The sequence below is a fragment of the Cavia porcellus genome, unplaced genomic scaffold, assembly GCF_034190915.1.
Source record: "Cavia porcellus strain 051 isolate PalLab524CR breed Dunkin Hartley unplaced genomic scaffold, mCavPor4.1 scaffold_5, whole genome shotgun sequence".
Lineage (NCBI taxonomy): Eukaryota > Metazoa > Chordata > Mammalia > Rodentia > Caviidae > Cavia > Cavia porcellus.
The window spans coordinates 56,025,799-56,050,542 of NW_026947488.1; the positions used below are offsets into that span (position 1 = coordinate 56,025,799).

The 24,744-nt window shown below is 39.9% G+C and overlaps 1 protein-coding gene across 1 annotated transcript in view; it reads left to right on the plus strand.

The window, feature by feature from the left end:
• Col6a6 (collagen type VI alpha 6 chain) overlaps positions 1–24,744 on the plus strand; it is a 141,127-nt gene that overhangs the window by 98,173 nt on the left and 18,210 nt on the right. The window contains exons 30-35 of the mRNA XM_013159804.3: positions 7,038–7,100; positions 8,152–8,187; positions 8,299–8,335; positions 10,364–10,375; positions 14,344–14,837; positions 22,094–22,190. Of these exons, the coding sequence (XP_013015258.1) occupies positions 7,038–7,100; positions 8,152–8,187; positions 8,299–8,335; positions 10,364–10,375; positions 14,344–14,837; positions 22,094–22,190 (739 nt within the window). The remainder of the gene's footprint in view (positions 1–7,037; positions 7,101–8,151; positions 8,188–8,298; positions 8,336–10,363; positions 10,376–14,343; positions 14,838–22,093; positions 22,191–24,744) is intronic.

A 24,744-nucleotide genomic window follows, 5' to 3' on the forward strand; every position in this document is an offset into this window, starting at 1 on the left:
TACTTTGTAGCCTCGGCTGGTCTTGAACTTGCAACAATCCTCCTGCCTCAGCCTCCTGAGTGCTGGGATTACAGCCACCACACCCAGCTAAGAATAGATTCTTGAATTGATGACTTTTTAAATAACTTAGACTGTATAGAGATAATATATCTGATCTATTTTTAAAGACAGTTTTAAGGTAACTGTCTATTGCTAAAGGCTTCATCCATTTCCTTTAGTACAGCACCAATCAGGAGAACTTGTCTTAATATCATGTCAATTTGAAAGAATTTAAAAAGTGATCAGTTTTGTCTTCATAGTTGATTTTTCTGTGATTTAGTTTTTTCCCTATAAAGTGTAACAGGAACTTTATGCATGGGGTTTGTTGTGTAGGTTTCAGGAACACAAAGTAAGGATACCTCTTTCCCCACTTCTTCCTCCCAGGCTGGGGCTATTTCTCAACTTTAATTTTCTTCCTCTACCTGGTTTGGGATGTCTAGCCTTGATCACTGCGCTCTCAGAAAAAGCGTCAGTGTGATGACGACTGACATAATTAGATAAATAATTAGAAACAGCTTCCAAAGAAATCTAAGCAACTTGTGCACTGAAATATCTCTGGCCATTCCCCTTGACTTATTAACAGAGTAGCTCAATTCTGCAATCAGAGCCCAGCTAACAAGCTCAGCTGTCTGTTGCATTCTTCTCCCACAATGACACATTAATCATTTATAAAATCAGCTAATGGAAAACGTGTCAACACTGTCTCCTCGCCTTTGGGAAGGTTCAAATTTCTTTTGTGCTGTCCCCGTTTGTCTGTTTGTAACTTGCTTATTTCACCTACCTGGCTGCTTTTTCTACCTTTATACAAGTATTTTGGTGTTCAAATGTTGGAAATTTCTAGCTTTTCCATTGAAAGAGCAGAAGATTATGTTGGAAAATCTGGATAAAATGTGCCCTTATAACTCAGTGTGTCTCTTCAGTTCTCGTGAAATGACTGTAATTCCTACTTTAACTTCTCTAAATCTTCACTGTAGTTGTTCCTCAAGTTTTTCTCTAATTTCTCTTATCACTTTCAACCTTTTTTACTTTGTATATGTTTGTGTATTGTTCACAGTTTAAAGCAAGGTTCCTCTATGTGATTCCATAGACATCTTAGGGGACAGCCTTGGTGACAAGCTGGTCTGTGCATAGAAGTGCTTTCAGCAGCAGCCTGGCATCTGCACTCCTCTCCTGGTTAGGACCAAGGAGGATGCCTCCAGCCATGCATCCTGGGAAGGATGGGCTTGCAAAATTCTCTCCAACAGAGGACCTAGTTTAAAGGGTCATCACTTCACAAAGTTGTTTTCTTAATGACGTTTTATCTGTCAACCTGAATTTAAAAATGGCACTCCCTCTGCTCCTTCTTTCCTTCCCCTTTTCTTCCCCCCAGGAACAACCTTCATTTCCTAATTACTTTGGAAGTGACAGTAAACATCATACTTGTGTTCCCACTTTTTGATTTTAAGCAGTATAAGCGACTGAAACTTGCTGAATTACCTTTTGTGTGTGGGGTGGGGTGGGGGAGTTTTGGGGAGTGAACCCAGGGCCTTTTACTGAACTAGATCCCCAGCCTGCTTTTTTAATTTAATATTTTGAGGCCGGGTTTCACTAATTCACTACGCTATGCAGGCTGGGCTTGAATGTGCAGTTCTCCTGCTTCAGCCTCCTAGAGGGCTGGGATTACAGGTATGTGCCATCAGAGCCACCCAGATTTGCCTTTCTTAATTTGCCATTTACCTAAATCCCTTCTGAAGACATTAGACATAGCAAGTGGTCTATAAGATTTAATCCTGAACTGGCACTGTACCCAGTCAACCTGTTCTGGTTCCCACAGTGCATGGTGCCCACAGTTACAAGGTGGCCCCTTTCACCCTGAAAACCCCTCTCCCTGTCTTCTGTGCTGGATCTGTGCTTCATTTTGCCTGCATTTTGCCCTCGTTTCTCTCTTTCTTTCTTTTTTTCTTTCTTTCTTTCTTCATTTTCTTTTACCTTTGTTGTTGTTATTAAGACAGGGTTTCTCTGTGCAGTTCATGCTGCCCTTGAACTCACTATGTAGCCCAGGCTGACCTGGAATTTACAGCAATCCTCTTGTCTCAGCCTCCCAAGTGCTGGGATTATAGGAATGTGTCATTGTACCTGGCCTCATGCCCTTGTTTCATGGAAAAGTTATCCAGTAGCCTGCTAAGACAAGCTGAATGAGATGGATGTTCTTTGATACAGCCAACATTTGAAAATAGCTTTAATACTATTTCCAGATGTGATTGATATTTTAGCTAATTTCTAACAATTCTTGGTTGGAATTAATTCCTCAGAATTTTTTTTAGTTTCTCTTGTTGCTGTGTGACGTCCTGGGCCACTCAGATTGCCAATCTTGTTTTACATGAGCAGTGTTTTGTCTCTGGAACCACATAGGTCATTTCTCTGTCCTTAGTGTTTGAATATTTTATGACTTTTGTGACTTGGTGTTCGGTCCTTTTTCATCCATTTTCCTGGGCATTGCCTAGGTCTCTTGAGCCTGAAAATGGTTCTTCAGTTCTGAAAAATATTTATTTTAATAATTGTTTCCTCTTCATTTTCTCTACCTTATTTTTAAAGTATCTGTTATTGAGTATATTAAGATAGCCCTTCAATCTATCTCTTCTTCCTTATTTTTTGCATTATTTTTTGCCAAGCTTCCTTGACCTTGTCTTATGTTTTTTCTTTTTTTTTTTTAATTTAAGAGGAAAAAGAAAAACACAAAACAAAACAAAGCAGTGTAAGGGTACACGTAATACAGAACTACAAAAAACAAAACAAAAAAAAAATAACAGTAAGAAATCACCTGTTAGTAGATTACATATTATCATCTTGAAAATAGTTGCTCAAATCACAGTATCAAAGAATACAAGGTGGACATTCAAACAGGGAGACTGCAAACAGCTGTGTTCAATGATCCAAAAACACTGATATAGTCAGCTATTTAACACCCCTAAACACACTTGCTGTTATATCCATTAGAGCTCTTTTTCTTTTTTTTTTTTCCCCTCTCTTTTTTACAACAAAATTTACACATTTTGGATTTTATTACACCTTAGTGCTTATTACTTTTTTGGGGGGGGAAAGAATACAGTCAAATATGGCAAAACAAAGCTGTCAGTCAATACCAAGGATAGACATAGCACATGGTGTAGAACAGAGTACAAGGTTATCAACAATGGTTATCAACGTTGTCCCTTGTTTCCTTAAAAAGAATTGTCTATCTCATTAGATATTATAAAGTTGGACAAAACAGTAGAGAACAAGACCAATAAAACTTAGGCATTGTAAACATTACAGGACTTCCAAAGAAGACAATAGTCAAACCAGAATGGGTATCTTAGTGAATCTTATTGCCTTCAAAGTGGTTGCCTATGTCTTCAAACTTGATACTATCATATAGAATGGAACAGAGTCTAATTAGTCAAAACAAGATCGTGGGAGTACTACAGGACTTCAAAACAAGTAAATAGGAAATCATAAAGAGTTACTATTTATATATCCTAATTTTTTAAATTTTTTCTTTAATTAAGACAAACATAAGAAATGACTAAATAATTTTTTTAAAACAATAAGGGGGAGATTGAGATAAAACAGGACATAACAATATAACAATAGAGGTCAAAGCATGACTGTTTCAGCAACCTAGTACTTTACCACCATATAACCCGACTTAATAGTAGTTACCACAGTGTCTGTCTTTTTCCTTGAAATATTTGGATAAAACTTCATATACTCTAGCTTCAAATATTTTCATATCAAGAAGCCCAGAATAAAGCCTTTCTAATTAATGAGTGAAAACTTTATAAGGCTTCAAGGCCACCTAATGGGGAATCATGATTACCACTTATTTTTATATATTTGAATCATTACTTACATTAGGGAAACTATTCGGTATTCACACATGCGAGATTGATTTATTTCACTTATGAGTATGGTCTCAAGCTGCGCCCATTTATTGATAAATATCTCAATGTGATCCTTGTTTATAGCTGAATAATACTCCATTGTATAGAAATACCACAACTTTTTTATCCATTCCTCAGTTGATGGACACTTGGGTTGTTTCCAAGATCTGGCGATTACAAATTGTGCTGCTATAAACATAGGTGCACATATATCACTGTGGTATGATGCTTTCAGTTCTTCTGGGAATATGCCTAGAAGTGGGATAGCTGGAATAAATGCGATTTCCAGTCCCAACTTTTTGAGAAATCTCCAGACAGATCTCCACAAAGGCTGTACCAGTCTACACTCCCACCAGCAATGCAGGAGAGTTCCTTTTTCCCCACAGCCTCTCCAGCATTTGTTGTCGGTTTTCTTGATCCTGGCCATTCTTTCAGGAGTGAGATGGTATCTCAGTGTGGTTTTAATTTGCATTTCTCTAATGACCAATGATGATGAGCATGTTTTCATGTATTTATTTGCCATTTGCATTTCTTCATCTGAGAATTGCGTATTCATCTCAGATGCCCATTTTTGGATTGGATCTTTGAATTTTGGAGGTCTGAGTTTCTTTAATTCTTTATATGTTTTAGACAAGAGGCCCTTGTCTGAGAGAGAGTTCACTAAAATCTTTTCCCAGTTTGTGGGTTTTCTTTTCACTATGCTGGAGATTTCTTTTGACATGCAGAAACTTTTTAATAAGAAGTGGTCCCAGTTATTGATTCTGGGAAGAATTTCCCGTGCGGTTTGAGTCCTGTTCATGAATTCTTTACCTACTCCTATGTCTCCAAGGTTTCTACCTAATTTGTCTTCCAATAGATTTCGTGTTTCTGTTTTAATATTCAGATCTTTGACCCATTTAGATTTTAATTTAGTACATGGTGATAGACATGGGTCTAGTTTTAGTTTTCGGCAAATGGAGAGCCAGTTTTTCCAGCACCATTTATTAAAGAGACTGTCGTTCTTCCAGTGGACCTGCTTGGCTCCTTTATCAAAGATAAGGTGGTTGAGTGTGTTTGTAGTTGTGGTTGTATCTTCTAATCTATTCCACTGATCTTCGGCTCTGTTTTGATTCCAATATCATGTTGATTTTACTACTGTTGCTTTGTAGTATAACTTCAAGTCAGGGATTGTGATGCCTCCTGCTTTGTTTTTGCCGCTTAGAATTGCCTTTGCGATTCTAGGTCTCTTCTGGTTCCAGATGAAATTTAGGAGTGATTTCTCTAGATCTATAAGGTATGTTGATGGTATTTCTATTGGGATTGCATTGAATCTGTATAACAGTTTTGGGAGAATGGCCATTTTCACAATGTTTGTTCTTCCTATCCATGAGCAAGGGATATCTTTCCATTTTCTGAGATCATCTTCAATTTCCTTTTTCAGTGTATTATAATTTTCACTGTATAAGTCTTTCACTTCTTTCGTAAGAGTAATTCCTAAATATTTCGTTTTTTTGCTTGCTAATGTGAATAGTCCAGTTTCTCTTATTTCCCTCTCTGTAATTTTGTTGTTCGTGTATAGGAATGCTATTGATTTCTGAGTATTGATTTTGTATCCAGCCACATTACTGAATTTATTTATTGTATCTAAGAGTATTTCAATGGAGTTTAGGGGGTCTTCTATGTAGAGTATCATGTCATCTGCAAACAATGATAATTTAACTTCTTCTTTTCCTATCTTTACCCCTTTTATTTCTCTTTCTTGCCTAATTGCTCTGGCTAGTACTTCCAGTACTATATTAAATAGGAGTGGTGATAAAGGACATCCTTGTCTTGTGCCCGATTTTAAAGTAAAGGCTTTCAATTTTTGGCCATTTAGTATGATGCTGGCTGTTGGTTTGTCATAAATGGCCTTTATTATATTGAGGTAAAGACCATTTATTCCAATTTTCTGTAAAGTTCTTATCATGAATAAGTGTTGGACCTTATCGAAGGCTTTTTCTGCATCTATAGAAATGATCTCTTATCAGTGTTGCAGTTGCCTTTTTAAAAAAATACACTCTCATTTTGGTAAGATATTAGAAAGAAACACTAGCAAGTCCTGGCATTGAACCTGCCATTTTTCTGCAGAGAGGTTAACCTATATCTTCTAAATAAAATATGATCAGTGAGTTTCTTTACTCAAACACTCTCAGTATCAGGATGCACAGAAGATATCAGTAATTATTTACTGTTTCATAAGTAATGCTTTTATAGAAGTTAATTTTAAACAGCTTCATCTTCTATTAAAGATAGTGAACACCATGACATTTTAATGAATTGAAGAATATTATCCATATTCAAAAACTAAATTCTGTATTTGTGATAAAATACATTGTTGAATGCACATGGAAAAATTCTCATGTATAGTTAACAGATAACCATTATTTCTGTTACTATTGTTTCCCTCACTTCCTGACAGATATTTTCAGCCAACTTAAGTGTTTCTGTTGTTGTCCTATGGTATTTTATATTTTAATTTTGTTTTTTGAAGCTTTGAAATTTTTGTTTTTTGGTGTTGCTATTTTCATTTTATTTAGATAAAAGTTCTCCTTTGATCCAACAATTCCAGTCCTACCATCTTCTCTGCTGATCAGAATAGTGTATATAATTTTATGATATCATTGTTTACTACAATAATAGACCTAATACCAACAGTAACAGACTGATTAAATAAATTGTGGTCTTCCTGGGTAATACAATACTATGCAGCCATGAAAAGTGATTTTGCAAAAGAATATTTAGTAGCATGAAAATGTGCAGAGACAGAGCTTTGGTTTTAATGGCAACAAGAAAGAGTCCAATCCAAATAACTAAAAGAGGAACATGTGTCTTACCGCCCAATGGGCTTTATAAAAGGCACTGGAATGTTCACCCTTCATTTGCAGAAGAATGGATTAGTGGGGATTTTGTTTTTTCTTTCTTTGTCGCTTTGGAAATCTGTCAATTTTCTAAAATGAAAATGAAATTACTACTTTTGAATTTTCATTTGTGAAGTTTAAATTCTTTTAAATTTGAATTTAAACATGTACATATGTGTGTATAGATATGATTTTAAATAAAAAAAAATTCTGCTTTGAGATATCTGCTGGACTTCCGGGAGAGCCAGGATCCCCTGGGGAGCCAGGACCTGTGGGACGAAAGGTAAGTGAAGACACCAACCACATCATTTTGCAAATGGGAAGGGGACCAAGAGATGTTGGGGGGTGGGAGACCTAGGAATGATTAAGATGTGTCTTGTGCATGTACCAGCTACCCAGTGAATGTATTCAGTATGGATTCCAAACATGTATTACTTAAAAAAAAACAATTAAGTACAGAACCTTCATTGTTCAAATGCTTATGCCTTCTGCTTCTCCTGCTTTGAGACTATTTTCACTATATCGTGCACCCTGAGAAAAGGGGAAAAGACGCCAGCTAAATGTGTCTTTTGAGAGGTGGATGGGGGTGGAAGGTTGAGGGAGGAAATGATTGTGAATGAATGGCAGTGGAATTAATAATCGTGAACACGATCAAAGTACACTCATGTGGAATTCATTATTTACTTCAAGAGTTTGGGTGTGGCTGTTACAATTTTCCTTGAGTTTCTCTTTGAGAGTTGCTAGACTCTTCCTATTCCAAAGATAGGGTTGAGCCCAAAATAAAAGCTAGTTCTACTCTGTTCTTTGTATCTCCAACTCAACATCCATAATCATTTTTTTTCTATGAGGGGGCTAAGATGATCTTTCCAGATGTTCAGTTTGCTTCTGGCCTCTTTGTTGTCCAAAAGTGGTGGGAACACAGGCAGGTTCGCCGTTGGCTACTGCTCAGCGATGTGTCTAACGCGGGAGGCAGTGGGCATAGAGGGCTCAGCGTTTGCAGGGGCTGAGCTCAGGATCTGCTCCAGGCCTCTGCTCCGGAGCTCCCCGTGCATCTGTGGAGCTATCAGTTCCCTCCTTAGAACCTGGCCCAGGGGAGGCTCCGGAGGTGGCCTGACAGCCTGCGTGTGTGGAGCCTGCCGCAGCCAGTCTGTCACCCTCCACGTATTAATGAACACTCTTAATGAAGCAATGAGTACTCGCCTGGATCTTTTGTTACCTCTAACTTAATTAGAATACAAACTCTTAGAAGCCTTCACTTCCATCGCAGTGTTGGTGCACATTCTGGGCTCCGATGTGTGACTAAGCCATGAAACATTTTCTGTCTGTTTCCTTAGGGTGTCAAAGGGGCCAAGGGATTGGCTTCGTTTTCTGTAAGTACCTCCTGACTCATGCTGAATGCTCTGAACACTCCACCAAATGTGTTTAAACTCGGTGACCTAGCAGTCTGTTGGTTAACTCTCTGTTTTATTTTGGAATTGCAGACCTGTGAGCTCATTCAGTATGTGCAGGACCACACTTGTAAGTACTCTGCTTAACGTGACCCCCCACTTGTCGGCTTTGCTAGAAAGAAAGCAGGGAGCGTTGCTCTCAGAATGGAGAAATGTACTAGCCAGTTCTTTAAAACTAAGACACGTCACCACATAAATTCTGAGTTAGCATGGACTGGGACTATCAGCTGCCAGCGAGTCTTTGGGAAGTGCTTAGCAGTAATTTATGTAGTGCTTCTGACCTGGAGAAAATGGAGATTGAAGGTCAAAACTGTCCTGATGGTGCAGTAAATCAGCGGAGGGTCACACTCAAATTCTTTGAAAGAGTTATTAACGCTTGATGGTGACTGACAGGACTGAACTCACCGGAACTTGTTTTAAGACCCACATGACACCCTCTCCTTTCACAATATGTGTTGTACAATTAAATCCACACACAGGATTACAAGCTGATTTTTCATCATGTCGAATGTTCACTTAAACATACATTTATTTCCCAAATGAAAATTAGGACTAAAAGGAAGAGTTGAAATTTCCTTCAAGGCATTTTAAAGGAGAAAAATAGACAAAGGAGAGCCCATTTCTGTAATGAACAAATGTTCTCAAAGGCGCAGATTTGTAAAAGCGCCGAAAGCAGAGTCAGTCAGAGCTCTGCCTGTTCACAACAGGATCTAACCATGGTGGACTGAAAGTTATCCTCGGGGTCAGAGGACTAGCTTTGCTGCAGCTGAAGTAGAGCAGGTTTTCTGGTCTGTGAACTGTAGTGACTGCTGGGCAGGGCCACATGCAATCGTAGCTTCTCTTTAAAGTTTGAAGGATTCAGTGCAAAATTACAATCACAATTAAATTTACAGTCAAATTACTTTGTAGGTCCAAAGTTATTTCAAGTGTTATTTACTACAAGAAAGGAAGGGAGAACCCATAACTCACCTATATTGTATAAGAGCACACAGCTGGTTTGACCATGGCCAACCCTTTCCCAGGCAGGGCTTCTGCAGGTCGGAGAGGACTAACTGTGCTGTCCACAGAAGAGTCCCACAGTCATGGAAGTGTCCACACACTGCCTAGTAGAGCGGTCACCAGCCATGTGCGACTTTGGATACTTAACACATGGATAGTGCAACCACAAAGTTGAATGTTTTATTTTATTTTATTTTCTTGATTTAAAATTTAAGTAATGACCTATGGCTTGGGGCTGCTGTATTGGGGAGTGCACATTTAAAGCTAATACTGAGTTCTTTCAGACTAAATCCACCTCTGCTCTTATAGAAAATGTAAATATGCACACATACAGGTCAAACCACCCAAATCTGAAGCCTGTAGTATCCAAAATTGGAAATCTTTTGAAGGCTGATATGACGGCACAAATGGAAAATCCTACATGTGATTTTGTGTGACTGGTTGTGGTCACAATATAGCACACTGAAAAATTGTACAAAATTACCTTCAGGCTCTATGAATAGGTTTACATGAAAAAACATGAGTTATATGTTAAACTTGAGTTTACCTCCAAGATATCTCATTATGTACATGAAAAAAATTCCAAATTGAAAAAAATTCAAAGTAAAAGCACTTCCAGTCCAATGCATTTCAGAAAAGTGATACTCACCCTGCATGTGCATACACTATATGTTCATATAATTGTAGATGTGTGTTTGTGTAACTGATAGCTATAGATGTGTGCACGGAGAAAATGTAGAGTAGAGAGAAGCTGGGAATCTCCCAGCATTCCAAATGCAGTGGGCCTCCCATGTCATCCGCTCCCAGGAGAAGGTCTCTGCTCCCAACAGCCGGCTGCAGGCTACTGATTTATGGCTGTGTATCATCCCACGTGTTCTTTCAGCCTGTTCCTGGTGGATGGTGCAGTGCTTTTTCCAAGATACTGGGCTCTTTCTGCATTTTCTCCAGACTCTGTTGCTCTGATTTTTGAGTCACCTCCAAAAGCAGACAAGGCAAAACCTTGCTGCCATGATAGTTTCTTCCCCCATGATTCTTATATAGAACAGAATTCTGTTTTTCTGCTAATAATAATCCAATCTCCTTTGTTCTTCTTCCCCAGCTGGTGGACATGGTGAGTAATCTTTATGACATGTTTTAATTGAGCTCTAGGGTTGTCTGCCAACTGATATCATTACATCGGGGCTTGCTTTGCTGCTTCACACTGGCAGCAGCGTCCTGCTTCGAATCACTCACTTGGTGCTGGCTGAACTCCACAGCTACTTCTCCACCACCCAGCAGGCATTTGCGGTATTTACGACACTTTAGGACTAACATCACCATTTACCTTATTGTTATGATTTTTGTAAAAATATCACCCCCTTGATTCTCATATATTCTGTCTCTGTGTGTCTCTTTTTGTCAGTGTGTCTGTCTTTCTCTCTGTCTTTCTCTCTCCCCATCTCTGTAAACAAGTCATTAGGATTAAGATGCAGAGGGCAGCACAGAAGTAGAGATGATCAGGTAGCAACCAAGTGGAATGTGCAACTAAGATCATGCTAAAATGCAGCCCTTGTTCATTGTTAACAACCAGCTTCTCTAAAGAAATGAGTAGCAGCTGTGTTGTCACTTGGTGATGGAGACTTCCCTGGATTCAACCTCCAATGCCACACACACAAAAATTTTCTCAGTACTAGTTTCCAAGTATTTTACAAATGCTTCTCTCATGATGCTTTTGTATAAGCCTACCATCTCCCTAATTTACATTTATCCTTTTTAATTTGTGTATGAACCCATCAAGCCTTGTCCCCTGATTGTTCATTCATTCACAAATATTTATTGAAAGCTTACTGATACAAATTCCATCTGGCCTAGCTATTGCTCTTCTAGAGCTCTCCTCGAAAGAGCTACAGACATCGTATTACAGTGATACATGCATACCCATGTTTACAGTTGTGCAACTCATAATAGCTAAATCTTTGACGTCCTTGGCCATCAGCTGGTAAACGAATAATGAAAAGGTAGTATTTACACAGTGGAGTGCTGCTGTGCATAAAGAAAGTTACGTGTGAGTCATTTTTAGGAAAATTGATACACTTTGAGAGAACATAGTACTAAGTGAAATAAATCACACACAAGCTTAAGTATCACACGGTTTCTCTTATTTGAGAAATTCAAAATGTAAATGAATTAAAGAGCAAAATAAAAGATAGATAATAAGAAGCAAGGAGATAGATCTTTTGCAAAAAGGAAAGGGTCCAAGAGCTGGAGGAAGGTGATAGGAAAGAGATGAAAAAAGCATTCAGATGTGCTAGGTCCAGGTACTCCCCACAGTGAATGTGATCATTATGTACTGCTAACATGTACTAATTTAAAAAAATAGTCTCTATTTTAGGCACTTGGGACACAGAGTAGAATAATAAGATTCTTATCCCTAGAGGCTTCTATTCTCCTGGAAGATCCAGATAATAAATATACAAAAGAACTCAGAATCTTATTGTATTGTTGTTGTTGTTTTGAGACAGGTCTCACTATGCAGTTCAGGCTGACCTTAAGCTCACTTTGTAGCCAGGCTGGTCTCTCAAATTTGCAACGATCCTCCTGCCTCAGCTTTTCAAGTTCTGGGGTTACAGGCGTGAGCCGCCACGCCCAGCTTCCATTGTTGTTATGAAAGCGGGAAAGCACTGGGCACTGTGGTACAACATAATGAAAAGAGGAAGTAGAGATGCTTTGCGCAGTTTGAAGCAGCGTACTTGAAGTTTGGCTGAAGGACCCACAACTTTGTAAAAGCCAGGCAGGGGTAACCCCAGGTAGAAGGACCACAGACCAGGAAAGACCTTGGCATCTCCTAGCAACTGACAGAGCCCAGAGGAGTGGGAAACAGTGATGGAAGAGGGTTTGGCAGGTGAAAAATGGAGATAGAGGCAGGAATGAAATAGGCTTTGCAAGTTATGGTGTAGTAGCTGGATCTGATTAGCATTGTGATGAGAAACTATTAAGGGAGAAAAAACAGCAGGGTGATCAGTGTGGAGGCCAGAGGACTCTTTGGGAGAGTGTGGGGCCTGGATGAGGCCCTTAGTGCTGTGTTTCAGTTCCATGGAGGGGCTTGGGTGGCTCCTGCCACACTCTGTCCTATTTGTCCCTGCAGCTAGTGGCAGCCATCAGGATGCAGTGCAGAGTCATGGAGCCATGAGAGCTGGGTCTGCACGCACTCATCTCTGCTCAAGGAGGCCTCCCAGGGACCAGGGAAACCCACCCCATGCTCTTCCAAATCCGTGGGATCCCTGGATGATTGCTGAATTTCAGATATTGTGTATTTTGTAAGCTGAATTAGCTTATGGGTGTTTTTTTTTTTTTTCTTGAAAGCTTGGATTTTTACATATTTTCAACTAAGTCTGTAAGTTTTCTTATTTTTTAAATCTCTTACTTGCACCTGAGATTTTGTTGTTGTTCACATGTGTAAATAGCACCTAATCAAAAACTATTGGAACCAGTTTCATGCTTGGCCATAATTCTAGTCATTTTTAATTGCAAAATTAATATGACCTCAATTTAAAAATGAAATCTGCTCAGCCTGTTACAGTGATAGGTAATAAATTTTGTCCTTCTCTACTGAGATGAATCATTTGATTTGAGTTTGAGATTCATCTCACTGGCCTGGTGATAACTCCTTCTACCCATGAAGGTCATGGACTCAAGAACTGGAAGGAGGGAAGAATTGATGCCATTGTGGGAAAGCCCAGGTGGCCTGGAGAAGGCACCGACTCCTCAGCAGCCCACTGGAGCCCCAGCAAGTCTGTGTCCTGAGCTCCTTCTGTAGAGCTGTGGCCTTAGGCTGTGTTGTAATCCCAAAATTCCATGCTGGAGACACAGCACTGGGATTCCTTTAGACCAGTTTACATTTGAAAACTAGGCACTTTACACACTATTAAAGTTTTGTTCTTCCTAAACGTGTTTTAGGAAGAAAACTGTTTTTGTCCCTTTTTCAATCATTAAACATTTATTACATATCTACTCTTAGGCTGAAACTAAATAACGTAGAAAATCAACAGAGCCCATAATCCCCCATCTCCATTTACCCTAAATTATCAGTAGAAACAATCATTAATCAGATCATCAAACATAAATTCATGATGAAAGCATGGCAGTGAGATTAGCATAAATAAATTGGAACCAATAAATAAGGATTCATAACTATGCAATTAACATATTAGAGTTTAACAAGCATAATTCAAAATTTCTCCAAGTAATAGGCATACTTATCGGTTAACTTGAATTTGTAACTCTCAAATAAAAACCTATCAGCTAAAGCTTTCTCCTCTTAGTGACTTAGTTATTCTGTCTCACAGTGGAAAACTGTGTAATGCTAATTACAAAAGTAACAGCTAACACTGGTTGAGTGCCAACTACCTGCCAGGTACTGTTGCTCCGAATGCTTTCATCACCTGTGCTTTTCGTTTATTGCTCACAAGAGGCTTGTATAATTGCTGAGATGACTCATTTCATAGATAAGGAAACTGAGGCACAGAGAGCCTTGGCAATTTGGATGAGGTCACATAATATTTGAGGCCACTCCAAACCCTTCTCCTTACTGTCTATTTACATCTGTCTTTCTGTTCTATATACTACCTGTCAGTTTTCTCCATTTTTTCTGAAATTCTCCAAGGAACTTTTACAGCTATTCTTTTTTTTTTTTTTTCTTCACCCTTTTAACCTTTGTTAAGAGTTTTTACCTTTTTAACACTTGTTAAAGAATTTAAGTTTGAGTAGCAAAGCATACTTTGGATGCAGTCTCTGTAGGTGAGAGGATATTTCCAAGGACTCCACTGTTCAGAATGAATTTAGTAATTAACTTACAAATTCATAGCAAATCACATTGCATTCTAGGCTTTTTCTTTTGAGTTTGACGGAAAAGAGCACACTCAGCTTTTAGAATAGCATTTTTATATTACTCAAGATTTAGTCATTTAATATTTTGTTTTAATATCTAAATTATTTAATGTTTAAATATTTGAACAGTTACCATTCAGAATTAATTGGTCTCCTATTTTTTTTTTTTAAATAAACATCCCAAGCACTAAGAGACAGATGCTTGTCTTTTAGGAAAACCCCAGTGTCCGGTGCACCCAACCGAGCTGGTGTTTGCCTTGGACCAGTCCCGGGATGTCACGGAGCAGGACTTTGAGCGGATGAAGGGGATGGTGGCTTCGCTCGTGAGAGACATGAAGATCCGGGAGAGCAGCTGCCCCACCGGGGCGCGCGTCGCCATCCTCACCTACGGCTCCTACGCCAGGCACCTGGTGCGCTTCTCCGACGCCTATAGGAAGGATCAGCTTCTCAGGGAAATTGCAGCCATTCCTTATGAAAAATCCCTCGACAGTAGGGAGACTGGCAAAGCAATGAGGTTTATTTCCAGGAATGTCTTCAAGCGAACACTTCCAGGGGCTCACACCAGGAGAATTGCCACGTTCTTCAGCGGCGGTCAGTCGGCTGATATCCAGTCCATCACCACCGCCACCATGGAGTTCGGAGCCCTGGACATCACGCCGGTGGTGATCGCCTTCAGCAATGTGCCCTCCATCAGGCGGGTGTTCTCGGTGAGGGGAGCCTTCCTGTCGCCCTCCTAGTCATGCATGCTCCTGAGACAGAAGCGAGTTACCGGGTCGTGCTGGGTTAACGAACCAGATAGGGAGACTTATTTATTACTATGGACCAGGAACATGCTAAGCCTTTCATGTTGTCACAAGAATAGCAGCAGAATACTTCAGGTTCTGTTTATGAATTTGTAGAAGGCAGTTTTGGTTTACTGCTGGCGTGGATTTAATGGATTAAATAAATGCAGGCAGTCAAGACATCAGCTTTTTCTGAAGGTCTTGCGAGGGCAATCACTCACCTGTCTCTCCTGGGGCCCGGGGTAGGTTAAATGGCTTGGCGGTCTTCTCCAGCTCTATAATCTGCACAGAACAGTGCTGGAATGAGCAGAACAGAGCTGCAGCGCACTGCCTATCCGTAAGACACGAAAAGTTGCGCTTATTTCTCAGCATTGATGTGAAGATTGAATGATACAGTTTTGTGTCTAAGTGCCTAGCACACAGGAAAGCACTCCGAATGGTGGCTTTTGTTTTCGCTATTATCATTCGGTAGCTTGGTACAGTTAAACTAAGACCTAGGAAGGAAATCTGGCAGGACAGGAATTGAAACGACTAACTTTCAGAATTATGCATAAAAAGAAGTTGTTATGTCAAAAAGGAAAATGTGTGTAAATTATGAAAGACTGAGGCCAGGCTATGCAAATAAAAGTGCTAGAAGAAGTAGCAGTTTAAAAATCCTATTAATGATTCTTGTCATACACAGAGTCTTCCTTATTCTAGTATCTACTGGCTTTAGTCACAAAATAAGAGAGAACTGTATATACTGATGCAAACAATCAATGGCCCTTGTAACATGAATTTAAACTAATTTCACTGAGCCCACTTTGTAGATAGACAGCATATAATTTATGAAAAGAGATTTTGCTGTCTTTGTGTTTAAAATTTTTGAAACTTAATCTGAAATAAATGACTTGGGTTCTGTGTGTGTGTGTGTGTATGCATGCCCGCACATGTGAGTGTATGTGTGTGTGTGTGTGATACAGGTACTGAACCTGAGACCTTCATACTGAGCTACATCTCCAGCCTCCTCTATTTTAATTTTAATTCTATTTTGAGACAAGATATCACTAAGTTGCTTGGAGCAGACTCGAAAGTTGTAGTCCTATGTCAACCACCCAGAGCCCTCAGACCACAAGTACATGTCACCAATCTGGCCTCTGGATTCTACCTAAATTTCTTGCAGACTGTCTTGCTGAAGGTTAAACTTTTTGAGAATAAACCCTCTTAAATCTGAGCAGCACTGACCCCTAATTCCTCTGGGCAGCTGAAGAGTTAGTGATAAAGTCAAAAGTCAGAACTGTTCCCAAGATTCATTCATGTGACAAATAGCACCTTCTGCATACCAGGTACCAGCTTAGGCTCTGAGGACAAAGAATATAGCAGAAAACCAAAAGGTCCACACCAGAAGGAGAGGGTGCACCCGGACAGTCTGGAAGGGCTCCAGATAGAAACGAATGTGCTATTAAGGTGGTTAGAATTCAGGGCCTGACATTCCAGAAAAGAAACTGCATCAACTGTTTCTGTGGGCTTTCTCCTGCCCGTTCTCTTCCACTGTACTTTACTTATGCTTGAAGGGTTGCTTTTTAAAAAACAGAACTAAATCTACTGACATTGAGGCCACCTTTTAAAACCCTAATTTGTTTCATGCCTACCGTGGCTTTTCAAAAATCTCAGTTCATCTGAGAGTGAAATTAGGTTCCCTGCACACAGGCATTTGGGACTCAAAAGTAGCTGTTGCAATGATGCGACCAATTGTCATTTTTGAACACTAACTCTGCTCCCCATATCGAAAATCTTTGATGATAGCATGAACTGGACCATCAAGATGTGCTTCTGAAATGGAAGGTCATTTCTGACTGGAGGGACCTCAGCCCTTGGTTTTGTCACTAGGATTTTTCCTCTATATTTTTTGGCATTTGCCTCTTACCTCTGCTGAAATACTGTTGCCTGTTAAGACTTCTAATCTAGGGTGGGCCTGGCTTTCCAATATCCCTGTGAGATATTGTGCTCTTCCTTTTTCTAGCTAGCCTGCTTTCTTTTCTTTTACTCTATTTGGTATTGCAGGAAAGAGAAGGATTAAGTTTAGTAATTCATATCACTTATGATTCTAGTGATTGGGGAAAGTTGATAGCAGAGAGAAATGTCAAATGACAAATTTGTCTTGCTAGCATAAGAAACTGAAAGTAAGTAAGATCCAAAAGTTACAATAGATATAGTGAAAGGGAAAGGAACTGCTCAAATGGAAATCATACTTTTTGATCAATTTTCATGCCTATATCTGGTAACCTGAGCAACTATTTGGAAGGTAACAATATGTGATATAATAACTGTCTTAGTTACTTTTTACTCGTTGCTGAGACAAAATACCTGAAGCCCAAGTTGGGAAAGGAAAGGTTTATTTCCTTACAGTTTTTGGAGGTTTCAGTCCACACTCAGTTGGCTCCAAGGCAAGCAGGCATGGCTGGGCTGCAGTTCATGGCTGCTGCAAGCAGTTCATGGCTGCTGCAAACAGCAAACAGGAACCAGCAAAGAGCAAGACACACCTTCTTCCTGCCATTGCATCACATCCTGGCTCCACCCCTATGTGGATGTAACACTGACACCATCAATCCAAGCACTAGACAATGAACCAATCACAAATGCACAATGCAAACTCATGAAGCCTGGGGGCCACAGACATAAACCATGACAATAACCATTGTTAAATTTCTATCATCTTGTTTTGAAATCCTATACCACTATTGTTATGTTGTTTTTTTGATTTTTGTTTTTTTCCTTTTTAAAATAAAAAGAAATAAATAAAGTTCAGTATACATACATTAAAAAAACATTTCCCCAAGAGATATATAGTGACCTTTGTTATCTCTTTTGATTATTCTTGGTTTGAAATTAACATTCTTGCAGATAGAAGAGCTGACCTTTCTTTTTTTCTGGGTTCCTGTCACATAGAGTACTGTTTTCCATCCTTTGACTTTCAGTCTATGAATTTTCTTTTGAGTTAAATGGGTTTCTTTTACACAGTATATTGTTGGATTATGTCTCAGTCAACTCTGCCAATGTTTCTTTTGATTGGTGAATTGAGGCCATTTACATTGATGGTTATAGTTGATACATATTGATTTGTCTTTGTCATGTTATCTTCCTGTTGTTGGTGCTCTACTTTTTCACTCTGTTTAAGTGCTTGCCCTGCTTGGTGATTTCTTTCTGCTGTTCTTGGAATTGCAGCATCTTTATTTCTTTCTAGAGTATCTTTCAGTAATCTTTGCATTGTTGGTTTGGTGCTCATGAATTTCTTCAGTTGTCCTTTGTCATGGAAGTATCTTATTTATCCATTGATTTTGAAATATAGTTCGTAAGGTAAATCAGTTTGAATTGGAAGATGTTTTCTTTCAGGACTTGAACTACTTTACTCCACGCTCTTCTTGAGTTGAGGGTTTGTGTTGAGAAGTCTGTCATGATTCTGATGGGCTTTCCTTTATAGATGATCTGTTTCTTTTCTCTGACAGCTTTTAACATTTTGTTCTTGTGCTGAATTTCTGGGATCTTAATTATTATATGTCTTGGTATAGGCGTATTTTGCTTATGGCTAACTGGAGTTCTTTATGCACATCAGATTCTTTTCCTGTGTTTGGAAATTTTTCTGTTGTTACTTTTGCAAAGTCTTTTATGTCCTTTGTGTAGACTCCTGCTTTTTCATTGAGCCCTATCATTCTTATAAATGTTTTTCTTTGCATCATCTTGTAGCTGTTGAACTGTTGTTTCCTGGTTCCTTGTTATTTTTCAGAGATCTTTACTTCTGTGATCCCTAGCTTCCTTCCTATCTTCAAGGTCTGAGAGTCTATCTTCAGTTTCATTAAAGGGGTTTTGCCAACTTTAAATGAAATTTTTATTTCCTGAATATCTTTTAATGTTTCATGCATTCTAATTCTTTCCTATATTTTTCATTCAATGTTTCCATCATTTTCTTATATTCCTCTATTTTTAAAATCTATATTTTCTTTAGATATGTTTTCTTTCGTAATAGTTGTCTCTATTTTTTTTTTAACCTCAGTGACTATTTATTTTATTTCATCTGTAGCCTCATGGAGTTGTTTATTTATTTTAATTGCTATAATTTCAGAAATTTTAGTTGTGTGATATCCAGTGTCTTCCATGTCCGTGTCTCGTGGGCATGCTCTCAGTGCGCGGGAGGTCTGAGATTGCATTTTAGAATCAGTTCTTCCAGATGAACTGATTAAATCAAAGGCATTTCCCAGGCTGACTGTCCCATGGTGGAAAAGGGTGAGCCAAGCATTTGAGTTCCTCTGAACCTGTTCCTGGGGTGATGGGAAAATAATGGGCAGGGCTTCTGCCCTTCCTTGGCTCACTAGGCTTCCTGTGATAGTGTAGGATCTCTCAATTGGGCTTTTCTAGACCCATGCTTCTCCCTGGAGTGCTCCACAGATGGTTCTGGGCTTGGCAGGGCTTGGCTCCTCCATGACCTGTGAGGTTAGCCAGTAGCTCCCCTGATGGATGGTGCCAGGGTGTTGTGCCAGGTTGGGTGGATGTCTGATCATCCAGGACCTGTGCAGTTATCCAAGGTACTCCCCCAGTGGACCGGGCCAAGGCACTGGGTTGGACAAAGCTTGGAGCTCCTGTAACCTGTGCCACTAGCCAGGGTATACTCCCAAAGTATGGCACTGGGGCATTGCACTGGCCAGGGTGGAGCTCAGAACCTCTAGGACCAGTGCAGCTGGCTGGGCATTCCCCAAAGGGTGGCACCAGGACTCTGGGCTGAACTGAACTGGGTGGGCTCAGTACCTCTGGTACCCACACTGCTGGCCAGAGTGCTTCCATGATGAACTGTGCTGCAAAGCTGGGCTGGGCGGTGCTCAGATCCTCTGGGACCTGCCCAGCTAACTGGGGTATATCCACAAATATGGCACTGGGGAGTTAGGCTGGGCTGAGCAGAGCTCGGAACCTCTGAAATCTGTGGAGCTGGTCAAGGCACTCCCTCAATGGACCAGGAAATGTTAACAGGAAACCTTAGCATGTTACACATGTAATCATTTATTTTAAAAATAATTTCAATCAATAGAATTGTCAAAGATTATTTATAATGCTAATTGCACTTTTCTTGAGTATGCTGTGGAGCTCCAGGATGTTTAGGAGGAAAAAGGGTCATCCAAAAACATGCTGAATGCTCCTACTGCCCATCTGTGGACATCATAGCTAAAGTTTCATCCAAGCTGGTATTTCTTTAAGTCCATAGGAAAATGAGCCCTAAGAAAACTAAATGATATGAATGTTTTATTTTATATGCCCAGCCTAAATTCAGTTGATGGGACTTTTCTATAAAATGCTACTATAGTTATTCCTATAATAAGTGATAAGATGAGTAATCTCTGAAACTATATCTTTTTATCTTTATTAAGAAATTACTTGGGGAGAGGGGAGTGAGCAGATCCCCTGTGGAGTCTCACCAATAATGCAACCCACTAGGATCAATAAGTAGGATCACACTGCTTTTAAGCTGACACTGACATGATTAAATGCGAGCCTAAATTGCTAAGGAGAGCTATCACTAGAAATATGAAAGTTATTAATTGTAGACATGTAGAACTCAAGACTTATTAGCAATATCTGAATAACATCTTGAGAAATATGACTGAATTAAGTCAAGACTCACTTGTGAAACACAACTATACTCAAAAACACAGCTCCTACAGAAGATGGAAGGCAGGTCTTGTCTGGGGAGAGCAAAGCTTAAACTGAAGCCTTTTTAGAATCTGTCCTCTCTAATGCTCACTTTCCTCATCTGTAAAATGATGAGGTTGGGTTCTGTGGTTTTTAAAATTTCTTGTAGGTCACTGCTCTACCATCACAGTCTTTTCTATTTCTTTTCTGTCTTTCCGTGGGCACTGCATGTTTCTTTTTCTATGTATTTGTATCAAGAAACAAAAGCTTATCATAAACTCCCTCAGAGTCTTTTCCTCTCACCCAGAAAGCTCATGAAGGCAAAACAGTGAGCTCCCAAGAGTAACCTGCTGAGCACAGATTTCCCCATGCACTGCACACAGAACACAAACTAGGCAGACACAATGGCAGACACATTGACATCCTCTCCCCCTCCCTCCCTTTCCCCAGCTCCCTTGCTTTCTAGTCTGCAAGACACAGTGCAGCAAGATGGCAGCTCTGTGAGCTTAAGTCATTACACATGGATGAACTTGCAGCCCTTAGGACCCCAATTTCAAATTTTTAAGAGAATGGATCGGGTTGGATGAAGTCCTTCTCTGGTCCAATTGGCTCAGTCATAGAAATGGAATTATTCCAGATAAACGTGACCACCAAAGTCCTGCGTGTAAGGAAAAAGTGTGGAAGGTGACTTCCCAGAGAGAGGAAGCCATTAGCTTAAGACAAGGAAAACTTAAATGTCAAATGACCCAACTCTTAGGTGGGTCAGATGTGATCACATCAATTAACCAGCAAGATTCAATTATTCTTGATTATATGGAGATTCCTTATCTTTCTTTCTACTCTGTACCCTTAAACTCCCAGGTGAGTTACTAACCACGGGGAGAAAAGTGAAAATTGTTGGGAGAGTTTCAGAGAAGGGAGATGCCTGGATGTGGATCTGAGTCTGCATTTCAAAGCCATCTTCCATTCACTCACAGGGGAAATTGAAAATTATTTCTGAAGAGCAGCCTGTAATTTCTCATGATTCTCAGAGACTTGGGGGGATGGAGTGTGTATGGGGGGGTATCTGTTAAAAGACTTCAGTGTCCAGTGTCTTTTGATCATCCTTTCTTTGAACTTCTGTTTTCTCCATCTGTAAAGTGAAGCCTATGAAGGTAAGAACTCACTCCCTGAGTTCTTGAGATAATCGTATTGAGAGTGCTGTGGCCTTTACTGATCAGTACGGCACCTGTTCTGTGCCAGGAAGTGCTTCACAGTAGTGAACTTGTTTGGCACTCCCAGGACCCTGTTAGCTAGTAATCACACCATTCTCACTTTACAGATGGGGAAAAAGACAGCAAAGCAACTGTCACACAGTGAAAGGGAGAGTTGGGTTTGACACAGGCTGCAGCCACCTGACATGCTGCACCTCCCTAGGGCCTTCCTAGAAGGAGCAGTGCTCCTTTCTCAGGCCTCTGAACAGTACAGGAAGGTTCCTGTATCTCTACCCACTAAGTTGTTCTTTCTCTTGCTTCTGCTTCTTGTAGATTGACGACACTGGCACGTTCCAAGTCATAGTGATTCCCTCTGGCACTGACGACAAGCCAGCGTTAGAGAGACTCCAGCGGTGCACTTTCTGCTACGGTAAGAGCCACAGGGAAAAGATAATTTGATTGGGCCTGTAAGTGCCTTGAGTCACTGTTGGCAGGAGCAGCTGGAACCTGGCAGCAGGGACAGGCATGGCTCTGGGAAGACTCCCTGGGGCTCTGGACCTCTGCACACTGTGTCTTCCACAGATGGAGCCTCTCAGCTCAGCCTTCAGAGTCTCCTCTTGCATCTTTTGGGAGGAGGGCTGCATTCCAGGCCTCTCTGCTTATGCTGCTTCCAGGACATAGTAATGATTTTTAGAAAAAGCCTGTCTCATCACCAAGTTTTTCATGCTGTAAAGTATTTTATGAGTTTTCTAAATCTCAAATGTTCACAGCCTCAAAGAAATGCTTGAAAGCAATTCAGTACCCTCCTACCTGCTTGGGAATATTTTTAGTACTGCAGACGTGGAAAAAAGCAGACAATCATAGATTTTTTATTGATAGGTGTCTCCACAGATCCCCAAATGTTAAGCATCCAAAAGATTTGCAGTGTTTTATACACGATCCACAGGTCCAGTTGGAATAAACTCTCTATTTTCCATTTGAGTATTCTAAGAATTACAAAGACGGTGGGAGCCATTGAGATTTCCAGTAGACAGAGCAGCTGACCATTACCGCGTATTTACTAAAGGCCACGTACTCCTCTAATTGTTTTATGTTATATGGGTGGTGATGATGACATTGAGACTTAAATTACTGAGCACGTTCCAAGCACTGTTCTAATCACTAACATGAATTATGTCATTCAATCCTTATAACCACCCTGCAATGTGTGAGCTATTATTCGCTTCATTTTACAAAAGAGAAAGATGAACCTACAGAGATGTGATGATTTGCTCAGGGCCTCACCACTGTATCAAAACCAAGAAAGCTGGCTCTCAGCTGCCTGAATGGGTGTCTCATTCTGCTCTCAGAACTCTCCATTCAGGCCTGAAGAAAATGCCTGATTCCTGTCCTCCATGTATATCAGTAAGATGCCAGTGCTTGGCATATAAATGACTCTACAAGGGATGGCAATCCTGGGGCTTTCCAGTTCCCTCAAAACCCTTCTTCAGTCTTCCCTCTAACCACTTGCCAGTCTCTCGCTGTCCCTCTCAGTTGCACAGAGTAGTTTTAGGCCAGTGGTGGCAAATGTGCCACAGCAGGCACATGGAGCCCTCTCTGTTGGCACTCAAGTCAAATCACCCCAGCATCCAGGCATTCAGGTTTAACTGTAGTATTGGCACTTTGTGATAAGTGGGTTTGGGGTTGCAGTTTGGGTATTTAGTTTTTAAAAGGTTCACCATCACTAGTTTATTCACTGACAATCTAACAGTGGAAAGGGCCTAACCATGCTGAGGGTGGAGGCACACTCCACACTGTGTATTCTTTTTGCACCTTCAAATCTGTCCTTTATAATGGTGTTGCACATTTGTGATTGGGGATGGGTTTTGGCTCCATGTCTTGGCTTAAACCTTTGTTTTGTCTTGTAGGCATATAATGGAAGATACTTTGGTTTTCATTTCCTGCAATTAAAAATCCCACACAGCTGAGCAAATGGGCAGCCTGCTATCCCTGGTTTTAGAAACTGCCTTGTACATGGGTGATTGTTTTGCCATCTGATCATTTAACACAGACATAAAATTTAACTACATTTCAGTAAGGGAGGCCTAACTTGTGTACAACCATATTTATTGAATCCATGAGCAACACTGAAGTTTGAAAGTTTACTACATTCCCTAGGATCTGCACTCTGTCCTTGGTCTTTCATTTAATAGTTTTTCTTTCTGGCCCATGCCTTTATCTATGTACTAGCTGTCTGCACACATGTTATTCCATTTCTTTTTTCCCTCTCTGGTTTTCAAAGCAGCCATTCTCATCCTTAAATCATTAGCTTTATTTTAAAAACTAAACTGAACATCAGCCTTGTAAGGAGCCTTGGGGTGATTCTGATCTCAATTAGTTCTACCCATCCAATTGTACAGAGAAACTTCAGAATTGAGGCCCAGCAGTGGCCTGGCCAGACACACAGTGCGTTTAGTACTATGAGAAGATCAGGACTCACACATCCTAGCTCTCAGGCCAAGGGCCTCCCCATCCTACACCACACAGCTTATTTCTAACAATAAACGCTGACTTCATATGTAGAAACTTCTAGTAACTGTTGTGTCCTTTGGCAAAGTGCTTTACTCTCTTGGCTTAGTCTATCCTATAAAGTTAGATTAGGTAACTAGCAAGATTCTTCCTCTGCAAGTTTATTTTATTAACATTCATTGTGATCAGATTCAATAAAATCCACTTTTTTATTATGTATTCTTTTTTCAGTGAGACATGCATATTTATAAATGGCCTCATCTTTTGTGAAAATCTACAAATAAGTGATATTTCTATTCACTTACTTAACAAATTTACATTATGATTTCAACTAATAAGTACTATGGAGATAAAAAAAAAATATATGCTGTAGTTTTGTCCATAAGGAGTACACAGACATAAACTTGCAAAGTTTTATTTGGTGGACCAGTTTATATTGTAATGAGAAACTTTGCTTTTTAAGTAGGTTATTTTTC